At 31.3% G+C, this 16,656-nt stretch overlaps 1 protein-coding gene across 1 annotated transcript in view; it reads left to right on the forward strand.

Annotated features, from left to right (window-relative positions):
- LOC126774291 (sodium-dependent neutral amino acid transporter B(0)AT3) overlaps positions 1-12,360 on the forward strand; it is a 41,839-nt gene extending 29,479 nt beyond the window's left edge. The window contains exons 2-5 of the mRNA XM_050495742.1: positions 5,208-5,879; positions 7,013-7,374; positions 10,711-10,974; positions 12,037-12,360. Coding sequence (XP_050351699.1) covers positions 5,208-5,879; positions 7,013-7,374; positions 10,711-10,974; positions 12,037-12,223 — 1,485 coding nt within the window. The 3' untranslated portion in view covers positions 12,224-12,360. The remainder of the gene's footprint in view (positions 1-5,207; positions 5,880-7,012; positions 7,375-10,710; positions 10,975-12,036) is intronic.
- The last annotated feature ends 4,296 nt before the right edge of the window (positions 12,361-16,656 follow it).

Below are 16,656 nucleotides of genomic sequence, written 5' to 3' on the forward strand. Positions count from 1 at the left end.
AATGTTTTGTAAATACTAGTAATGAGGTTTAACTGATTTTTAGAACTATATTGATCACTTCTATCGTCTGGTTTCAGTTGAACTAAAGCCAAGTTTCACTAAGTTATATCAAGCGTCGTAGATATTAATGAAATAGATTGCTGGTCAACCGTAGGCCGTGTTTTGATTCAGCTTACTAAATTTACTAGAAAAAAAAGTATGAGTACACTTTCTAAGTGATGTATAAAAATAGGCTTTGGGAGGGTTAGAGCTTTTAACGATTTCACGCTTGTCTGAACTTTACGTTCCGTCCTTTTGATAATACGATTTAGCAAAAAATTTAATCAAATTTTGTTCGTTCATTTTTTTTATTCTTTTAACGAATTTGAAAGAAGCAGGTGATTGTCTCCTTCGCCCGCGATTACTCGCACTGTACATGATAACATGTAATACGTATCATACAAGTACGGCAAGTTGCGAGAGTAACAATGACATGGTTTAGAGTGTACAGAATTTATTTCTCATATGAACCAGTGTTTCATTTACAAAGAGGCACAAACTTTAAATCTATATAAATGAATTTTTAACCTCCTATGCAGAATCAAAAATATTACAATAAAAAAAAGGTTTAATTTTAAGTTTATAAAACAAAGAAAAAAAAATTAAAAAGTTAGAATAATTATATTTACAAAAGCGAACAAAATGAACTCAAAAATTATTTACAAGGTACACATATATTTTTCAATTTGTTTTTAAATGTATTATTATCTTATTTAAATTAAATAAAAACTTAGTAATAATTATTTTATGTTGTATATTTTACAAATAATTCACTGTATATTACTGGTGGTAGAGCTTTGTGCAAGCTCGTCTGGATAGGTACCTAGGTAGGGGTGTTTTTTGGTAGTCTCAGATATTCTATCAAAAAACAGCAGCACTTGGTATTGTTATATTCCGGTTTGAAGGGTGAGTGAGCCAGTGTAAATACAGGCACAAGGGACATAACATCTTAGTTCCCAATATTGGTAACGCATTAATGATGTAAGCGATGGTTAACATTTCTTACTATGCCAATGTGTATGGGCGTTGGTGACCTCTTATCATCAAGTACCATATGCTCGTCCGCCTTCCTATTGTAAAAAAAAAACTGTTATTATTCAATATTTCAATAATTATAAGAATTTAAAAATTGTAATCATACCAACGCCTAATAAAAATACCTAATTTAATTTAAAATATTCATTCAAATGTTATTTACTAAAATTCTATGGAACTAATATAAGTTTCATGTATTCTGGTAACTAGCCAATATCCACCCACAGAATGTGATATACATCCGGCAGTATAAAGCTTACATTTGTAGAACTCTCGGAGCTCCGATATAGTCGCGTAGGCGAATGATTCAGTTTAAATGCAGCGTGGGCGTTATACGACTATTAAATATCAAAGGTCATGCTGTGATTTTTTTAATATTTATTACCAATTTTATTCATATTTTTATGTAAAAGGAAATATGGATGATTAAAATATATTTATAATGATTTCTTTCCGATTATTATCGGTTAATTCTACATTTAGAATTTAAGGTCAGTAAGAAAAAAAAATCAAATTCGAAACTTACCGTAAAACGGTCGTGAAATGTTGGAATGTGATTTAAGATAATAATTGTAACATTTCAAGAATACACGCATCAAAATTGTATATCATCGTAAGTCGGTTGTCAACATTTCACGGTTGAGTGATGAGTGGGTTCTTACAGAATAGCACTGCTGATAGATTTAAATTTGATTTATATTGTGAAATAATGATTTACAATCATACAAGCACATTAAAGCTTATTTAAATATAATTTACATTTTATATTTCGGCTAATGTTTGAACCCTTTGTTTCATCGTCCATTGTAGATATGCTAATCTTTAAGCCTATTATTACGTGCAGGTCATTGCAACTAAATTTTGAAACAGTTCCGTTAAATTGTACACTTTTGTTTCTGGTGATAATACAATTTAATATACAACATTTATCGTTCTGGCTGGCTTTTAGTCGAATTAAATAAAAGCCCGTTTTAATAATTTCATGCAAGTTTATCACTTCCAACTAATATTATAAACGAGACATTATGAGGATGGTTCAATATTTTTGCGTGAAAGAGTGACAAAGACCCAATCTTTGTCACTCTTTCACGCAAAAATATTGACCGTATTTGGAATATGGCAATATAGAATAGAAATGGATTATAACTTGACTTAATACAAAGACAACTAGAACCTGTTTCCACCCTTCACACGTTAATGGAAGCTAGTTTTTCGTATGTAGCACATATTCTATACAAATTTAGAAGGCGTTCATGTACGTTTCGCAGATTGAATTAATTTTTTACATTTATTTATTCACTTCACTCTATCGTTGTAAAATGGCAATATCGAAATTGAAACAGATATTAGAGCAACAACGTTCTAATACAACGCAGTTTTTATCCGTTTGTATATAAATAATATATAATTTGCTTATATATTATATGTCCATACAATATACACTAGTTATTTTAAGTCATCACGATTATATTAGCTTCTAAGATAGAAGTAGCAGTTATAATATAAGTCTTCATGTTGACTGAAAAGAACTGGATGATAAAATAGTCCGTAACTCTTTCAGTATATTCCGTAATGCTTCATTACGTAGTAATTCCTCTCAAGGAACAAATCGCTTAAACGAAAATACTCCTCGCTAGGTTATGAAATAATTTGTATTTAACATAACATATACACATAACCATTAAATGTTTTCGTCACAACACTTCATCGCCAGATTGAAATTAAATTGTTCGAGCCTATTTGTATTAAATACTATGTTCAATCTTTGAATGAATGAATAAATATATATGAATAGAGTTTTGTTATTATTATGTAATTTTAAGCTGTCCTATGTACTGCGATAAAACCAAATTTAAATGCTGTGACAAAACAACGCTTCGTGCATACCAACGCTGTTGGCATTAACGTATTAAAAAGTTTTTGTAATCATTTATTATACAATCCCTAGAAACTAGTAGTCGAGGCGAGTTGTTTTCAACGACAAACTACAGAAGCGTCAGTTGAACTTTCTAGATATTGAATTCTGTTAGTTTATGTAATGGAATAAAATAAAACAACATGTGCAAATAAAAAGTAAATAGAGACAATATACTAACATAAAAGAAATAGCTTGCAATATGTATTAATGTCTAACAAAATATATCTCGAAGCGTAGGCGACATGTAGAATGCTACGCTACTTTATAAGAAACAGTTTACGTAGCACGATCACGATAGTACAATGCATGCCATAGAGATAAAATATATTGATTATTTTTTATGATTGCAATTTTTTTGTTTTGGTTGGTTTTTGGCCCACCTGTTGGTTTTGAACAGACAATCTTCGATTAATATTGAAGCCACTGAGCCATCTCGGCCCTCTGATACTTTAATCTTTACTCTACGCAAAATCATAGCGTCGGGCGGGTCTCTAGTATAATCTGTAAGCTTGTTATTTTATCGGAAGGGTGCGAGATAAGCAAAGAGCATTCAGCGTGTTAGTCACGTTCAGCAGAGAAGGTATTCGGATTTTATATTAAGATCGTTATAAGGGTCAATAGAGCAATGGTTTACGGGCGGAATGTTAAAGACACAGGTTCGGTCCTTACCCCTTGGGCTATTGTCGTCCCCATTCCTAACACAAGCTGTACGCTTAATTGGAGGGGTAGATAAGAACATGAGTATTTTTTTAAAATTTATATTACTATTAATCTTTATATAAAAAAACTATTGTCAAGTTTAGAACTAAATGCCAGGTTTAGTTAATATATTTTTACAAAACTAAGGTTTTTGTTTCGAAATTACAATTTGTTATATTTCATCACGCATTTACTTATAAATCCTAGCAAGGAGGAAACTAGTTGAATAATGCTGTGTTTTTCTCTTTCGAGTGTCAAATCAATGATTACAGAAAGAGAAAAATCTGTGTTTAACTAAACACCAGCTAAACAAAGTACATAAGTAAGGCCATTAAAGTTTAAAATAATGTCGTATAAGATAAAATACCTAACGTTAATCTTACAGTACTGTTTAGGTACTCATATACGTATAAAAATCGAAATATCGAAGCCCTTCTCATAAAGTTCAATTGATACTGTATCATAAAAATACTAAAAGATATTAAGGGCTTATTATATATGTCGGCGGCAGCGACGGCTGAGCGATAGAGCTGTCCTCTTCTAAATTCGGTGGTACGAGGTCCATCACGATATTGTATTAATAATAACTTAATGTAGGTATAACAAGGATTTATTGTTACAGATCATAATACACAAGTTTAATTAGGTACTAAATAGGTAAACCGACAGTTTCGCCTTGGAGGTGTAGACTGGTCGGTTTCTCAAACGCAAGTCCCTCATTTCTCGAATGCAAGTCTTTTTATAAACAGTCACCTCACTCCCCAACACGACTCTGTCCACGTGACTTCAACAACGAAAGAAGTCACCGCGTTTACCCGTTACTACTATAGTCAATTCAGCTACTTTTAATTAAAAATATTGTTTTTCCACGACATATATAATTATAATAGCTGATTATATATTAAGTAATTTTGTGTTAAAATGAGTATCCTGTTTATAATGTTGTTCTATATATTGTTTTGTTCGTGGTTCTAAAATGTAGTTATTTTCCATTTTATAAACGGCTTTGTCCCTAAAGCATTCTACTAATTGGAAGTTAAATGTTCCGTGAAGACTTCTAAAATGGATTATGGATTATCCAATAGAAATTAAAGACTGTGTACCCCAGGAAAATGGATTATTTTTTATACCTGACCGCCCAACACGCGTGCGAAAACATGTATCATATAAACAGCCTGTTGGTCTAAGGGCTAGCTCATAAGGCAGCAGATCCTCCGGTCCAGATCAATACAAAATTGCCGAATTTTTCTTCGAGGACAGTCTCAGTAGCAGATCGGATAAATCCGGCTAACTAAAGTTAGCATCCTATTGGATTATATGAGGGAATAGAAAGGATAAATGTGTTTCCCCACTCCCTTGTACTCTATAAAATCTTTAGCTGGTCCTTAATATTGCCCGCCCAAGATGAAAGTTATTTAGTACGATTTTTTTTAAATTATATTTTTATAATATATATTTTAGATAAGTATTATGTTAACAATAAAATTGGAGGTAAATAATTAAATTGTTGTTACAGCTCAGCAGCCCAACCCAATATTTTTGGTACAGAACTACCCTTCAGATATCAGAAGACATTAACTACCCAGAGACCTTTAACTACAAGATCGCACTGGCACTGATCATTGCCTGGATATTGGTCTATATGTGCATGATAAAAGGAATCGCTTCATCTGGCAAGGTGGTTTACGTCACCGCTACATTCCCTTACATCGTTCTCGTAATATTTTTCTTCAGAGGAATTACTTTAAAGGGCATGGGTGATGGATTAATCCATCTGTTCACCCCGAAGTGGCATAAGATACTGGATCCAGTTGTCTGGCTCGAAGCTGGCACTCAAATCTTCTTTTCACTCGGCTTGGCTTTCGGTGGACTCATCGCCTTCAGTTCTTATAATCCAGTTGATAATAATTGCTACAGAGATGCAATTATGGTATCTATGACGAATTGCTTAACGTCCATGTTCGCTGGCATTGTGGTATTTTCAATAATTGGATTTAAAGCTACAATGGTTTACGAGAATTGCTTGCGTTTAAGAAATGAAACGTTATTAGAGGCTTTTGGGTCTGCTTATAAGTCGATGATATTTCCTGAAGCCGGTCAAAGCATTGCTGTGGATTTTAATGGCAATCTGACAAATTTAGTAATGCCAAATTTACCGGAATGTGATTTACAGAAGGAACTAGATAATGTAAGTATTAAAAAATACGCTTAAATAACAATATTGTCAGGAACTTGTTTCTTAGATTATTATAGCTTTTATTTGGATATAGTTTTATGAAAGACATTGTTTTCTAAAAACATGAATGCGAATTGAAAAAATTGTTTACGACAAGTGTCGATTCTTGATTTCATATTTAATATAAGATAATTGATTAATCTAATTGATTACATAAATTAGATTCAAGCAAAATGTATCGTTAATTAGAGAACAGCAAATAGGTACCACAAGTTTCAAGTCATTATAATTAATTAACACATTTTCACCGATACAACACATAATAATTAATAAATATGTAACTTTTTATGTGTATCAAGTTACAAATACGTCAATGTATTATTAAGCATGTGATTATAATGTTATTTTGTTGTATAAAGGACTGAAATACCTAATAGTTAATTATGAGTGCCGAACGATGAGAATATTGGTAATTCCAGTGTGTTGTAAATGAATATTTACTTAATTTACTGCATAACAATATTTTGTTTATCGATTAAAAGGAATGTACTACTTACTTATAAATGTTGTTTTCTCTGTAAGCGGATGTTAGAATTCTTTGAGACAATAAATTAGGAGCTTTTTACAGTTCTGTCAAGTGCCTATTAGTTTTCAATCGATACAATTTAATTAACCACTCTGAAATAAGTATGTTTTGACTTGAGATTGACTTGTTTTTGATTTACTGGTGGTAGAGCTTTGTGCAAGCTCATCTGGATAGGTACCACCCACTCATCAGATATTCTACCGCAAAACAGCAGTACTTGGTATTGTTGTGTTCCGGTTTGAAGGGTGAGTGAGCCAGTGTAATTACCACAAGGGACATAACATCTTAGTTCCCAAGGTTGGTGGCGCATTGGTGATGTAAGCGATGGTTAACATTTCTTACAATGCTAATGTCTAAGGGCGTTTGGTGACCACTTACCATCAGGTGGCCCATATGCTCGTCCGCCTTTTTATTCTACAAAAAAAAAAAGACTAACATAGTCGAATTTTGTTCAGAAGGACCTCACCCACATCATAATTATTCCTATATATTTTACAAACGCAAGTTTAATGAACATGTGCAAGTCCCATGTTAATTATAATGAATTTATTGTTCACAGACAGCTTCAGGCACGGGTCTAGCATTCATTATATTCACGGAAGCAATCAACCAATTTCCAGGCGCTCAATTTTGGTCTGTTCTTTTCTTTCTGATGCTATTTACTCTTGGTATTGACTCACAATTCGGAACTTTGGAAGGCGTTGTCACTTCAATTGTGGACATGAAGCTATTCCCAAACCTACGGAAGGAGTATCTCACAGGAGGAATATGTCTCGTCTGCTGTTTACTATCAATGGCATTTGCTCATGGCGCTGGAAGCTATATCTTCCTTCTTTTTGACATGTATAGTGGTAACATACCACTGTTGATTATCGCCTTCTGTGAATGTGTGGGCATAGCATATGTGTATGGAGTTAAGAGGTGAGTATATTTAGCTACAATTATACTTTAAGAATATTTATATATTAAGGGCCTTACTTATAAACTTTGCTTACCGACTTTGTTTAGTTGAACATAAATTTCTCTCTTTCTGTCATTATTGATTTGATATTCACAAGAAGAAGACACAGCATTGTTTAAATCATTCGTTAAATCATTAATAAAATGTATTAACAGAAATTATATTCTGTGACGAATTGGAGTTTGAATGATTTTTATATTATTATTACTTTAATAAGATTCGTGTTTTGGAACCTATATATATAAATACAAAACCGATGGCAGCAAAGTAGATACGGATATCTGCATCTTTGTGAAAATGGTTTTTTTATGAAAACATCTACAAGTAATAATAATAATGCTTATCTACAAGTCTGTATTATTATTTTTTTTAATTTTTCTAAGTAATTACAATTGTCTGGTACGTAAATGAATACATCTACACTCGAATTTTAAAAAACGCCGCAGTAGAAACGGACATTTGAATTTGTCTGCCTTTACTTCGAAGTATCCAAAGATGATTGAACCGCAAACCAAGACATCAGTCACTTTTCACACTCTTGCGCATACGCGGTTACGCGGGCACGCAGTAAATTTATCGCACTTTTGTTAAAATTATATTATTTATAGCACTCTCCATTTATGTATCCCTAGATATTAGTTTCTATCAAGGTACCTACCATGATTTTTACAAAAATATCAAACACAGTAGCGTATTAGAATCAACAGCAGTTGACGCAGAATTTAAATAATAACTTAGTTTATTCGCACCTCATCGTTAACGCTTTGATCTCTTTTTTTCCATTAGAAGTGGTTTAAAAGTGATGGTAACTATTGAGTTATAAGTTTTTTTTAATTTTATACTTAATTTTATCCTCGGTAACTAATCTTTAATAATTTTATAAGGCTAAAGAGTTTGTTTGGTTGAATCTCAAAAAATACCGGTTCAAATTGAAAATTATGTTAGTGTTCCTCTTTATAAAAGGCTATTATTATATTTAACATCAAGCTACAATCCATAGGAACTAAGCATCGATAAAAAATGTTGCAGAAACGGGGAATATGTATTCTTTTTTAGAGCTTCCATTGCGTGCGTTTCCTAAATGGTTAAAGTTAAGCAACAATCACGTATTCCAGAATTGTTTTTCTTAAAAGATAAAAAAAGCATCCACGATATCATATGTGTATCATTTAAGGATGACTTACTATAACCTTTTTATGGTAATCAAATTAGTTCTAAAATAATCCATTATTTGCGAAGATTTTCTTGTCATTGTTTTGTTAAATTTATGATTACTCGTTTTTTTAATTGTTAGTTAATCATTAGTACTTATTTTTTAAATACAGATTTACCTTTTAGTTTTAAAGGATACAATTTGTTATGAAGGAATCGTTTGCAGTCATAATAAATAAAGCACAGAGACAGACATTAAAATATGTCGGAATAAATTTAAGGGAATTCAGTTTTTCGCATGGCCAATTGTATGTTGCCCTATTTAGATCTGGATGCGGCGAAAACCAATAAATACTAGTATCCCACGAAAATGAAACTAAAAATGTTGTTATTACTGAAATACTATGAGGCCGCTTTTAGAGATTTCTTTAAGTAATACACGGGTGGAACCGCGGGCACAGCTCTTTACCAATAAAATACTTAACTGAGTGATTAAAAATTATGTAAATTTCAAGGGTGATTATACTTTTAAGAAACAGTGATATTCATTTTTTTATCTGTATGTTACTTATCTGCATTATACTTTATTTATATTAATTAATAATAAATAAATGACTTTCTTTGATAGTTAATCTAAAGTACAATTTACTTAAAAATAGTTTTATTTTTTTTGTCCATAAGCGAATATATATAATTATTATGAATAAATAATAAATAAAACAGTATTATTGCATATGCATTATTATTAGAACAAAACATTTGTGTGGTTTAGGAAATTAAATGAGTTTAACTGAGAGACGTAGATGAAGCTATGTGAAATGTTATATGCAAAGTAAATGAAGACATTTACAAAATTTTAGTCTAAAAAACTTAAATACTGTTTTTATGTCGCTTAGATTTCTTTAAATATCTTTAAAAAATAGTTCTGGAGGTTGATACCTTAATTTATTAAATAATTTAATTATAATGAGCTCTATTTTGCTTATTACGAATAAACGGATATCAGGCAGATGTCTTCTTTTACGTCGAGGCTTTTACAAAGTAAAAAAAATACATCTACATTATTTCAGAAAAACAGCGAAATAGCGATAAAACCCGTTATACAATAAATAAAAATATATTTTAAATCATCATGGAAAATTTCAAGTTAATTGATACATAAATGTCGAAATGCTTACTATTTTTTACTTAATGTGCTCTCCTGAAAAATTGCTATGTAGATGTCCGTATCTACTTTGCTGCCATCGATACTGTCTTTATGTATTCACGTGTCAATTTGGAAGGACGTTCAGTGGTGTTTTGTTTAAATTATTACGGCAAGGATTACTGACAACCATTTTGAATTATTGGTAGCAAATTGAAAATTATTAGGCCGCGTGTCCACTTTGATATAATTGAGAAAACAGAGACCCATACGATGAATATACCCGTCATTAAAAAAATATTGATTATTTTCTCAAGTGTGTCCAATTTAAAAGCACTAATTTTATTATGGCTTTAGTTTTAACGATCTACTTTGGTTCTTAATATCTTTTTGAATTTGGACATTTATTAGGATTAAGACCATTTCAATAGGATAACCACAAACAGAAATCCTTTTAATGATTATATCGGTTTCAATAAAGGTGAAATTTTGAAAAGACATTTATTTGATTGAAGAGTATGTATAACTTTTAACGATCTCATTTGAGTCTTACAAATGAGTTCGTTAAAGGTAAGTCAATACTTTTATATCGTATATGTCGTACTAATATATGAATTATAAGTTTTCGTAATATTATTGTTATTTATTGGCTTATATTCATGTGGGTATAATCGCGATGGCTCAATGGCAAAAATCACTAAATTTTCATGTGCTTAATTTGTGTTTATAAATCATCATCAGACGGTGAAGAAAAACATCGTAAGGAAACATGCAGGTGTCGAATATCCACCAATCAAAACGTGTATCCAACCTACATTAGAGCAGCGTGGTCGAGTAAGCTTCAACTCTTCTCCTCTCAATATTAACAGGCTGTTACTTTCTTTTATTTATTAGATTGGCAGTTATTATTAGGACATATTTCCGGACAGCTATATACCTATGGTTTCAATCATAATTAAACAGACGCGTGTACATAACTGTTTCCTACTTCTCTTTACAGATTTGCTGATGATATTGAGTTAATGACTGGTCAGCGTCCAGGCATATATTGGCTAATTTGCTGGAAGTATTTATCTCCTTTGGCCATGCTCTCTATACTTATATCCTCATTCGTTGAGCTAGCTATGGAAGGCTCGGGATATGATGCCTGGATTAGCTCTGAAGGAGACACCGTTAGAAAACCTTGGCCGATATGGGCAATTCTTTTGGTTCTCGTTCTTATATTGGCTTCGGTGCTTTGGATTCCTGCATTGGCAATTTGCAGGTAATATTTATTGAGAATCTAGTTTATATTAGTACTACTTGGCTACTTTGGCTACGAGATGGCCCAGTGATAAGAACGCGTGAAACTTAACCGATGATCGTGGGTTCAAACCCGGACAAGCACCACAGAATTTTCATGTGCTTAATTTGTGTTTATAATTCATCTCGTGCTATACGGTGAAGAAAAACATCGTGAGGAAACCTGCATGTGTCTAATTTCACTGAAATTCTGCTACATGTGTATTTCACCAACCCGCATTGTAGTAGCGTGGTGGAATAAGCTCCATATACCTTCTCCTCAAAAAGCGAAAGAAGGCCAGTAGGAGTTTTTGAAGAAAGCCTTCTTAAAAAAATACGTTAATATGCCAAATTACTTGATGAATTGTCAAACGGTGTCAAAGTCTATCAATCTCAAACTTATATACTAGTATTTATTATTATAATATATAAAAATAGTTTTTGCATGCAGCTTCGCAGTGTTAGGTGAAAAATCTAACCTACGTCTTTCGTGGGGATCAAGCTTGCTTCACACCAAATTTCATCAAAATAAGTCTAGTGATTTAGCCGTGAAAGGGTAACACACAGACAGAGTTATTTTCGCATTTACATATGATATCAGTGTCGATCAATAATTACTGATTAAAAACTATTACCCATACATTTTATATATTTAATTCGGGTTTTAATTTTTATTTTGCATCTGGCGTGGTGATTTCACTGGTGGTAGAGCTTTGTGCAAGCTCGTCTGGGTAGGTACCACTCACTCATCAGATATTCTACCGCAAAACAGCAGTACTTGGTATTGTTGTTTTCCGGTTTGAAGGGTGAGTGAGCCAGTGTAATTACAGGCACAAGGGACATAACACCTTAGTTCCCAAGGTTGGTGGCGCATTGGTGATGTAAGCGATGGTTAACATTTCTTACAATACCACTGACCACTTACCATCAGGTGGCCCATATGATCGTCCGCCTTCCTATTCTATAAAAAAAAATCATCATCATCATCTATATCTAGAATAGTATTTTAATTTTTTTAATAAATTACCTAATTTCAAAATTTCAGATATTTCGGTATACCAATAATAGATGACGAGGAACGTGCTTGGTTCCCGGCTGAGGATCTGCGTGACTTTCACGGGATAGAACCTAGACCAGTTTCGGCCATCGAGACTTTGCTTTTCTGTACCAGACCCGATGGTACCGAAGGTTGCTGCTGGCCGGGATGCTGTGAGACAGATGATGAAGAATAAAATGAAAATGTGAAATGGTGATGAGTTGAGTAGATCCATTAATACCAACATATCGAAATGGAATATCATTTTTTCAATATTTCTTTTCTATAAAAAATATATATTATTTTTTTATTGAAATAATATATTTTATGCTGTCAAATTGCATAAAACTTTGATATATACTAATGGCTTAACCAATAAATGCTGTTTAGGGGGATGATTTATTAAGCATGCATCTTGAATCTTCTTTTATCAAATGTTCAATTATTGATGTTAGAAGGTGAAAAAAAAGAGCTCATCTAAGCAGCTGCGAAAGACATTTATATGTATCATACATTATCGTTTAAATAAAACGTCCATATCAAATTAATATATGTTATATTTGAGAACTAACATTCATAAACATTTTGACATATGAAATAAATTTAACAATAAAAAACCCTAGCTGTATACACTCGCAGAGATAATCTGTTACCTTGTACCCACATCACATCTTTATGACGTGTTGGTATTCTTGAAATTGATAGAGGTGGTGATTGTAACAATAAGGCGATGATTTCACATCTTTATTTATACCGCAGCGAGAGTGTACAGCAGGCATTAAAATATTAAGTACCTAATTATAATGTAGATTAAAATTCCGAACGCACATGTCCTGACTTTGAAATTTATAATCGGAGAACGGCTTAGTCAATGTGTTTTTAATGGTTTAATAATATATCTACTATACGTTTACCAAAACATATAAATGTGAGGTACTGATGTCAAATTGTTTTTGTCATTAAAAAATAAAGTAACCTAGAAATATTTATATATCAATCAAGTTCTGTCAATGTCAATCTATATCAAGTTATCATATCCTACTTGTAATGATTTATCATCTGTTTAAAATTACAATATATTTATATAACGATATATACACAAAGATTGATTATGTCAAGGATATAAAAAACTCCTTAATTGTGTAAGGTTATTTAAATACGGCCTGTTTTGCAAAACGTATGGAATTGAAATCAAAAAAGGTTTTATATACATGTTGATGCATTTATAAGCAAGCTTATATAATTACTTATTACATTGAATATCTTAATATTTAAAAAACTTTTACTATTGTTAAAAATAATTTAGTCTACGTATTTATGAAATGACAATAACCGTTTTATTATATTAAATTTCTTAATTATAATCTGTGACAATAAAATTATACGGAATTAAGATCATCTATAATGTTTTAGTTTTAGTATAATAATTTGACAATCGTAAAAAATTAAGACAATACAAGTTCGAGATTAAATAAAAATATAATATTATGTATCTTTATATATAGCATTTTTAGACTTCGATGTGATATTTGTTGTTGACTTTATAGAAATATATTATCGTGTAATAATTAGTTTATGTTGCGTATTAACCACTGTTATGAAACATATGTTTTGAAATGGCGCGGGTTAAATGTAGATACCAATATTAAGGTTTAAAAAATATATATCATCCATTTTTAAATTTAGAATAAAATAGAAGCACTCTGAGTACCGTGCTTAGTTTTTTTATATAACTATATATCAGATACTTTATTATAGTGCATATAATATAGACAGGTTATAACTATCTATACAAAATAATATTTATAAAATAATAAAATATCCATGTATTAATAAAAACATACTTATGTAATACATAAATATATACACGTTAAATAGCATATGTGTGTATCGTATGTTATAATATATTAATTTCAGCGGATGCCACTGTCTCAAAAATAAAACACTTCGATAGGACAATTTAGGATTTTCATTATTTGCTAAGAGTATTTTCACGGACTGAATTATTTGTAATTTTCTAGTGACATATGTTTTTCAACAAACTATTTATTTAGTTTCTAGTCGTTCCATGTCAGCTATGAAATACTTGTTGACTATTAACATCGTTATTTTTAACTTTTTGTTTTACTTTGATTGTGACTCAAGTTGAAATATGATATTTATAATTACATCTGAGTATGAATAGAAAATATTTTCAATAATAGTTTCTTTTCATATTATAAAGTAAAAAAAAATTTGAAACGTTTTTCGAGTACGTTAGGGCCTGATATAATGGAGGAAAATATGCTAAGGGAGCGTTTTAATGAACGATCTAATTTAGCCCGTTTTGAATCCAAGGTCACTTGTCGTAAATTGTCTGCTAAAAATGTTTTTTAATATTTCCATAAAACGCCTTTAAAAAAATGACGTATTCAAATATAAATATATGCAGAGGCATTTTATAATTTTGCGTTTAATATATATCTAATTATATAGAGTAGCTCAGTACGATGTAGGTAAGATAAAAAAAAACTGTTTACTTGAGAAAATTCTTCAGGTTTTTATCGCCTTTTTATCTTGGAACCCTTCTGCAACAAAAAAGGATGTTACCATTCACTTTACCAAAATGAACAATTTCTTGATCCCTACCTTATTTGATCTTGGCTATCCCACTTCATTTATCATTCTACCAAATACCTATTGCCTTTCTTGTATTTTTTTTTCACGCTGGAAAAACGCATTCCGCGTTTCCCTCACGAAAACAGTGGGACGAGGTATGTGGGACTCGCCGGTGTCCAGGGCGCCGAGTGCGTCCCGAACATCGCGATCACCACTTAAAAAACCAACGTACCCTTTCCGTCTTAACGAGTAGCGCCACGGGATCGCTTGCGCATGCTACCGTGTTGTACCTACTCATACGTACATAAAACAAAACAAGAAAAACAATTTCTGAATATGTATTTTTGATAATTTATTCGCTTGAAATTTTAATAAAAATATATCTTATGATATTGTAAGGTAGTTATAAGCTTATATTGTTTTTTGTTGTATAGGCTATGTTTTGGCCATATTTGACAATAATTAGCGTCCCGATTGTTTTCAATACAATCTTGTTATATAGTTATAGCTTTATTGCTGATAGATTTAAAATTATAATACAGTTCACACCGCTTTTAATGTTAGTCGCATTCAATATGTCAATTAAATTCCAAACAAATCAATAATAATAATACCAATTTGGTACTGTGATTATGGCAACTTATTTTACAACGACTTGCTTTATCGAAATTACAACTATATAATATATTTATTATCTACTAAATCAAGCAAACGTCGAAGGACTCAGTAATATTTAATTTGTTAGCCATTTTTGGTTTCCGTCTAAAGTAAAAATAATAATGTATTATTATATAATAATGCTTTGTTGTACACGATGTATATTACCTTATTAAAAAATATTATATTTTAACCCGATTCGATTGTAATAATTCTTTTTGTGATCACCCAAGTATAAATAAATATATAATATACATATGTCAACAATTCTAGAAAAATAAACGGGTCTATCGTTATTAAAACAGGAATATAATAAAAGAAAAACAAAAGCGTCCCTGTTGTTGTATGTAATGTGTAAAACAACCTATATGGCAGAATGAATGTCGCTTTCTCAAAAAAAAATCCATTAAGGTGTTGTCCAACAGATGAATATTATCTGTCGCTACGAAATATATATAATAGGATTAATTAATAAAAACATTTTTAAAATCATATGTACTTAAAATATATCTATGTTTACTAGACAAATGACAATATTTTAATTGAAACTCGACAATAATATGTACTGTTTGTGTAGAAATCGCATAGTTTTAAATCTAACTATTTTATATACCATAAAATTGGAGTACCTCCATTTTGACAATACCATATTCACGTAATTTAATTCTTAATGCTAATGTTCATAATGTTTTTGTTTAATTTGTTACTGGCAATATTATTCCGACTGCCTCATAATAACTTTACCATTGTGTGAGTGTATGAGTGTGAAATATATTATTTAAGTTTCAGCACAAATCTTGTTTATCATATCAGTTCGAGGCGCTGTTTGTGATTTACTTTAATTGCTTCAACTGTGTGTGCCCCATCGGCTAACAGGCTGCTGGTTTGAAAAGTGCACACACCTGTAGTTTGTGCCCTGGTGCGCCTCGCCCGCCAGTGCGGCCCAGAAGGGAGATATACAAGATTCATACATTTTGGGAATGGTCAATGGTGTGACTCCATATTTTCGCTGCGTTGGTATACCCACCAACTACCAAAATATCTTTAACATTTCAATTGGACGATTAAAAAAATTAACGACACGTTATTACATGGAGATCCATAGCTGTTTAGCTATTTTACTTGTTCATAAAAATAATAAGCCTACATGTACTCGAATACCCCATGTAATTCAAATCATTCCACCAAACCGAAACCGAACGTAATTATAACATAATTCGCCTTCTAAGGCAGTCGGGTAAAAATAATTATTATTTTGAAATTAAATATAAAAATTATTATAATATATTTATTTGATGACACTGATATATATATATTGTTTCAATTTTTAACCTTTTTAACCTTTAACCATTTATTACCCGTAAGTTATTGTAA

The sequence above is a fragment of the Nymphalis io genome, chromosome 16 (assembly GCF_905147045.1).
Source record: "Nymphalis io chromosome 16, ilAglIoxx1.1, whole genome shotgun sequence".
NCBI lineage: Eukaryota > Metazoa > Arthropoda > Insecta > Lepidoptera > Nymphalidae > Nymphalis > Nymphalis io.